Below are 6,738 nucleotides of genomic sequence, written 5' to 3' on the forward strand. Positions count from 1 at the left end.
TACAATAATGATTGAAAGAGCACTCGAGAAAAAATTAAAACATTGTAGAAGATATGGCGATAAAAACATTGCTTGATTAATTGGTTTTGCTGAACGTTCAGTGGCAAATATTTCATGACTTTTCAAACGAGAAAAAAAATTACATTTAATCTAAGAGGAACAAAAAGTAGGTTTTACAATGATGAAAGGAAAAGACATTGAACTATTACGGTCAAACGAGGGATATAAAATTAATAAAATGCCTTCCAAGATATCAACTTTTGACCTTAATGTTCCACTTCTCATCAACAAAGTTTATACATCCCGCGAAGCCATGTCGAATGGTAGCATTCAGCACATGCAAATGACAATTTCGTGTAATACCAAAAAAGAAAAGAAAAAAAAAAGAAGGGTTATGTTTACTCTATGTCCTTGAGTAAGATTCAGGAGAAGAAACGAGACTTGACGAGACTTGAGCCTCTTTCGACACTTTATCTATATGTTTGCCAAACAGCATTTAACGTGCACCAACTGGTTCGCAAATAAAATGCCAACAGCCGATAACAATATAAAAACTTCACGGGCATCGTACGACAGTTTGACTTTTTCTTATCGTTTCTAAAAACCATACTTTTTGGAAGTTGGACTCAGTAAATTCAGACCAAGGGCTTGTTTCTAAGCGTGAAAAAATTAACAGTAGAAATATCAGAAAATTTTCTTTTCATGTTGCTCAGTCTTTGGTTTCTATGTTGTTTTGTTTTGTGTGCAGGTTTTTTTTTTGTCTGTTTGTCTTTTCTTTTTGGCCATGGCGTTGGCGATTTGTGAGTTTGAATGTCTTTTTGGTATCCTTCGCCTCTCTTTGATTATACGGTAATAAAAAGTGCGATGTAAGGACATTAATTCTTGGCATTTCTGAAGATAAATTGCCAACATCGTATACAGATCGTTATAATGTTGTGTTAAAATGACACATACAATTATAGTGCTGTTATATTCGAGAGAAAAATTGTGACAAAGTGATGTCATTGAATGACTTCGGTATAAATTAAGTGTGTCACTACAAGATTTTCCGATTTGCGGCTAATGATAAATAAGAACGAACATTGAACTCGATTCTCTAATAATAAGCAAACTAGAAATCTCGTGTGTAAATGAAAAAATCTCCGTCAATTGATTCATTGAATGTATAAATATATATTGGTTTAGTTGTTAATTATATACCGTAGCAGATGCGGATTTTCGGGGGAGCCGCAGGCCCCACCCCTTTTCTAGGAAAATGTTTGATGATTAATTACTCAATAGGGAATCATTGAAGCATGATCAGAGCGGGCCCTTCCTAGGCAGTCATGGGGCCCCCACTTATGAAAAATTATGGATCCGCTACTGCTTAACATAATGCTGATTTAACTAGGTTTAAAATATGTCTTTTTAAAATTCAATTTTATGCACATTTGCATATCTTAATATATTTTAAAATTGATTATCTATACAAAGAGATGTGATTAAGCTGTGTAGGTTGTTAATATCAAATTTAATCTGATATGTATATATCAATTTCATTTTCTGTTCCGTCTGTCTCAGAATCCAGACTGCGCGTCTATCATGTTTAAAGATATATACAAATATACATTCGGTTCTATTTCGATTTTCGTTCAAAATTTAGTCGATAAAGTAGCTTTTGGTATAAGTTAAAAACTTATACTGACTGTTTTATGTCTGTCTTATTGAAAGTGTATGTGCACATGTGTGCTTTAGCCGTATTTTGGGGAGGGACCAAACGCTGTTAAAAACAATTGCAAAAATTCTGTGTGTTTGAATTCATTCGGAGTTTGTACAACATATTTTTTTTATTGTTCATGTTATTACAAACGTATTTATACTATAGAAACCTATTGCAAATGTTTAACTTTAAATACGAAGAAGAAGAAAAAACGACTAAATTTTATTTGATGGACTTAGTCTGCGATAGAAGGGGCTTTTTGTTTTCTAGTCAGTTCGTCTGTCGATCTGTTTGTCTACTTTTATCAGCTTATTCGTTTATTGGTTGACGGGTAGTTTTCCATGACTGTCCCTCTGGTATCTTTCGCTCCTCTTTTACCATGAATAGTTCAAATCAACTTGAAAATAAGATCACATGTTTATTATGGTGTCATTTATTTATTTTTTTCATGTCAAAGAAAGGTTTTCAACCCAGATTTAAAAAGTTTCTTTTCGTGTTATGGTTTCATACAATTTCGACATAATTTTCTCCATTATTTTTAATCAAATATCCAAATACATAAAAATCACTAAAATAGCAAATATTTGAACTGCTTGGATCTCAATGATAAGCGGCTGTATTATTTTTTTGTTTAACTTTGATGTATAAATTTGAAAATTTAGGCTTGATTGATTGATTGATTGTTGGTTGCTTAAATTTAGGTTTTAAGCTCATTGAGTATCCGACAGTTTAGTCAATTTGCAGTAGTTCTTTTCGATTAAAAGTGCATTTTGTAATTTACTCAGTGTAGTTGTTTGCCGTGCAGTGCAACATTATGCTGTTTTGAGCTAGTCCAGTTGTCGCCTATATTTCTGACAAATCTCATTCCACAGTAGCTTTAATAACCTTGACCCTACCTTTCAGTCAGTTCAAACAACTTGACCTTTAAGTAACTATTGAAGCTTATACTTTTATCTAAAATAATAAAATTGACCATAAAATATCTCGAAAGAGCAGAGTTATCTAGAATGGAATAGACGAGTAAAAACTGATCAGATAAAACCTATTACTTTTCCTTTTGCTATTGTGCAAGCCTATATTTGACGTTAATTACACTTTATCTCAGTCAATAGACGAAATAGCAATTTATCCAGTATTTGTAAGTGCTTGACATAGCATTGATCAATAATTCAGTTAACAAAAAGATAGGAATATGTGTTGTGACATTTGATAGAATGCTTAAATACCGAGTATGTTGTAATCAATGTCATTTATTAACTGTACCACGTGACTGTTATGTGGTAGTGGACGATATCACTGTAAATATGACCAAAGTAGTGTTTTGTGTTTTTTTACAAAATATTTCTGGTTAGTTTCTGTGGTCCATGGTAAATTAAAAAAAAAGCAAACAAACACTTCTGGCCAATTTCGAGCTTGACATATGTCTTTCGTTTTAGACTACGTAAACTTCATCTCTATACCATATAGGAAAATATATGCCGTTACAATTTTTTTCCTGATGATAATAGAAAACCTGATATAACGGTTTTAGTTCTTCAATGGACTTTCTTCAGATGCGGAATGGTTAAATTGCGTTTTTGGTTTCCTTATATAGTTATGCGTCGACGGTTGATATCCGGCGGTTCTACTAGATCAGGTTATCCGTAACCAAGGTTATCCGATGTATCATCGAAACCCACGGGTAAACATTTTAACCAGACATGGACCTACATTAACCATATGTCGTTTGAAATCATCGAAATTCTATGAAATGATCCAAATGACCCACGTCCGACGTCCTTAGAAGTAAAAGAGAGGAGTTTTGAAACCCCCATTGGAATTAATAGTTTAGAGACCTCCAAATTGCAGTACACCACTCAATCTATGCTTTATGGTCATCTCTACATTTCTGTTTGTTATTGTTGATCATCGTTGTTTGGTTTGCTGTTTCAATTTGGTTTTAGAATGATTTGATGTTAAAAATGGCTTCTCACTGAATGGCATATTTATTTTATTGATGTATTGATACTTTTGTGAGATTGTTTTTAGGATTAATTAAGGATTTATGTAAATGCTGTGGAATAGTAAAACCACTTCTTCTAAGCAAGTACATCCGTAGAATTCTCATAAATTTTGCCATAAAAATCGGGTGGCTATAGTTCATATTGGGTATTAAAAGTAAGACGGCTTGTTTCTATTATAAATAACAGATATACCGTGATCATCTGCGACACCGTTTTTAACTTGACTCAAGAAGATCTAATGAGTTCAGATGTATATACCCTCTCTTAAGAGTATCTGGCAATTTTAAAACAATTAGAAATAGTGTACTTGCCGAAACTGGATAAGCCCCAGTCACACTGTCACGTTTTATAGATATAGGAAGATGTGGTGTGAGTACCAATGAGACAACTCTCCATCCAAGTAACAATTTAAAAAGTAAACCATTACAGGTTAAAGTACGGCCTTCAACAAACGACAACTACTGTACATCAGATTCCTGACTTAGGACAGGTGCAAACATTTGCAGCGGGATTAAACGTTTTAATGGATCCAAACCTTCTCCCTTTTTCTGAAACAATAGCATAACATTACTCCGTTTTAAATTGCTACGTTTCAGGCTACGTTTTGAATAAAAATGTCCCGTTATTTTGAAAGCTAGGTTTTACTAGGTTTGTGCTACGTTCTTATCACCTTTTGCTACGTATTAGTACGTGTAGACTCACGTTTCCACCACACATTGATACGTTTCGATACGTAGTAAGCACATTATGTTACGTTCCGTTAAGGGTGGGGGTTTATTTCCTTAGCATTTTACTTTATGACTATTTGAATTGTCTCCCTTTGGTTATATGTATTCGCAATTTTGGAAACTTCAAACAGTATAAAAAGCTTATCCAAATTAGGGAAATCAGAGGAAATACTGCAAATATCAACTTTTTAAAAAAATTACCCGGAGATGTTATATTTCCAGGAATACTAGACCACTAATTTAAAGCCGAAAACTAAAAAGTCGTCAAATCACGGAATGGTTCAACTATTATCACTTCATGGATGAAAAATCATGACAAGTAAACATTATTTTATTAAACGTTTAAAATAGATATTTGTCTCTTCATGAATATGTGTGAAATATTTGCAACTGGACGTTAAGCAACCAATAGTTAATAAGTAATTGTCCTTATTTTTGTAGATTATTTGACAAGTTTCCAGACGTACAGGATTTATTTGTGCCTTTTCGAGGATTATCTTCAGACGAACTTAGAACTAATATTAAATTACGTGAGCATGGCCTTAGAGTGATGGGAACGATTGAGAAATGTATAGCCAGACTAGATAAACCAGAAAAACTCGAAACTCTAATGTCAGATCTTGGACAGAAACATATAATCTTTGATACTAAAATTCAATATTTTGATGTAAGTTTTTCAATTTTAAGTATGCGCAATTTTGAATGCGTAATGTATTAAACGGCAAAATCTTAAACTGTTGGAGATATTCATAACAAAATCAAAAGTTGACTTAAAAACGTCTCAGATTGATTATATGACTTTTCAATAACAACAGATTTGAAACTAGTTTAAACAGACGCAGGAGCTCGAGAACCCGAAGGCCGGACACTCAAAATTTGGAGAGAAAAAGACCACGACAATAACATTAGAAAAATGCGACAAAAAAACACCCAACAAACATCAGTCCATATTTTGCAATAAGTATACATGTGTAGAATAGCATAGACTGACCAATACAAACCACACCAAAACTACAAAGATACCAGGTGCTATACATAAGGGTATGCACATCATGTGCCATGTATGGTATCCTTCGCATTGTTTACGCTCATGTACTTATTTGGTGAAAATCTCGTTTGGTTATTGCAAAAGAAATGTAGCATTCTTTGGCATCAATACGGTAAACACATTAATCTTACACTTAATCAAGTGTACAGTACACACAAACAATTGAATCACGAAAGTGGAAGGATCTTGTTGCAAAATGAGATTTTTGAAAACTTTTATATTGTTATGAAAGATCAAACCTTACGAGAGAATGAAATGCTAGAAAAATATTTTAAATACTTAATTTCAGTTTTGTTGAAGTTCGTAACGGAGATGCATGTACATTGCATATTATCAACAGTGTTTTTATATCACAAGGTGTCGCATGACTTTTAATCACCAGTCACATGCATATTGAAGCTCTGTATCACTAGCCTGGCAACAATTACAGGTGCGTTCGATCCAAATCTCTATTGACTTCACCAGTAAAAACTGACCGAAACGAAATAGCAATAGCGCTGATAGCACCGTTTAAAACCAAATAACACATTAACCAATGATATGTACATATTTAATTAAACAGGTTTTGTTTTCTGTTTTTAGCTGATTATTCCGCAGTTACTTCATGCCTTGGAACCTATTTTGGGTGATCAATGGACACCGGATGTTGAAGACACATGGTCGGATTTTCTAAAATATATTACAGCCCTAATGAAGCAAGCTATGATAATATGATAATGTCGGGCCATCGGTCAATGTTCAGTCCGAAATTTTGAACTGTGATTTGAAAACAAAAATGTGTACATATAGACAATCATCATTTCTATGTGCTTGTGTTGTTCATATAAAATTTATATATTTTACATGTAATTTCAATTGAAGATATTTTAATGAATCATCATGCGAAATCACTCGTAAAAACCTGCAAAAAAGATTTGTTTTATTTTCACCTGATTCTGAAAAAGTTATGTCACATTTCATTGCAACGTTTTATAATAAATAACCACGTTATTTTAAATGTTTTGTCAACTCAAAAACGAGGCGAAAGAAACAAAGGGACATTCATAGTCATTTGTCGAAACAAAAGAAACATCGGGACATTCATAGGCATTGGTCAAAACAAAAGATACAAAGGGACATTCATAGTCATTGGTCGAAACAAAAGATACTAAAGGACATTCATAGTCATTAGTCAAAACAAAAAAATACAAAAGGACATTCATAGTCATTAGTCAAAACAAAAGACACAAAAGGACATTCATAGTCATTAGTCAAAACAAA

At 33.1% G+C, this 6,738-nt stretch overlaps 1 protein-coding gene across 5 annotated transcripts in view; it reads left to right on the forward strand.

The window, feature by feature from the left end:
• The window catches only part of LOC134709260 (cytoglobin-2-like), a 46,315-nt gene extending 39,997 nt beyond the window's left edge, over positions 1-6,318 (forward strand). For all 5 annotated transcript variants that reach the window (XM_063569427.1, XM_063569429.1, XM_063569428.1 and 2 more), the window contains 2 exons: positions 4,872-5,097; positions 6,061-6,318. In XM_063569427.1, the coding sequence (XP_063425497.1) occupies positions 4,872-5,097; positions 6,061-6,192 (358 nt within the window). In that variant the 3' untranslated portion in view covers positions 6,193-6,318. The remainder of the gene's footprint in view (positions 1-4,871; positions 5,098-6,060) is intronic.
• Positions 6,319-6,738: the final 420 nt, after the last annotated feature.

Source organism: Mytilus trossulus, chromosome 3 (genome assembly GCF_036588685.1).
Source record: "Mytilus trossulus isolate FHL-02 chromosome 3, PNRI_Mtr1.1.1.hap1, whole genome shotgun sequence".
Lineage (NCBI taxonomy): Eukaryota > Metazoa > Mollusca > Bivalvia > Mytilida > Mytilidae > Mytilus > Mytilus trossulus.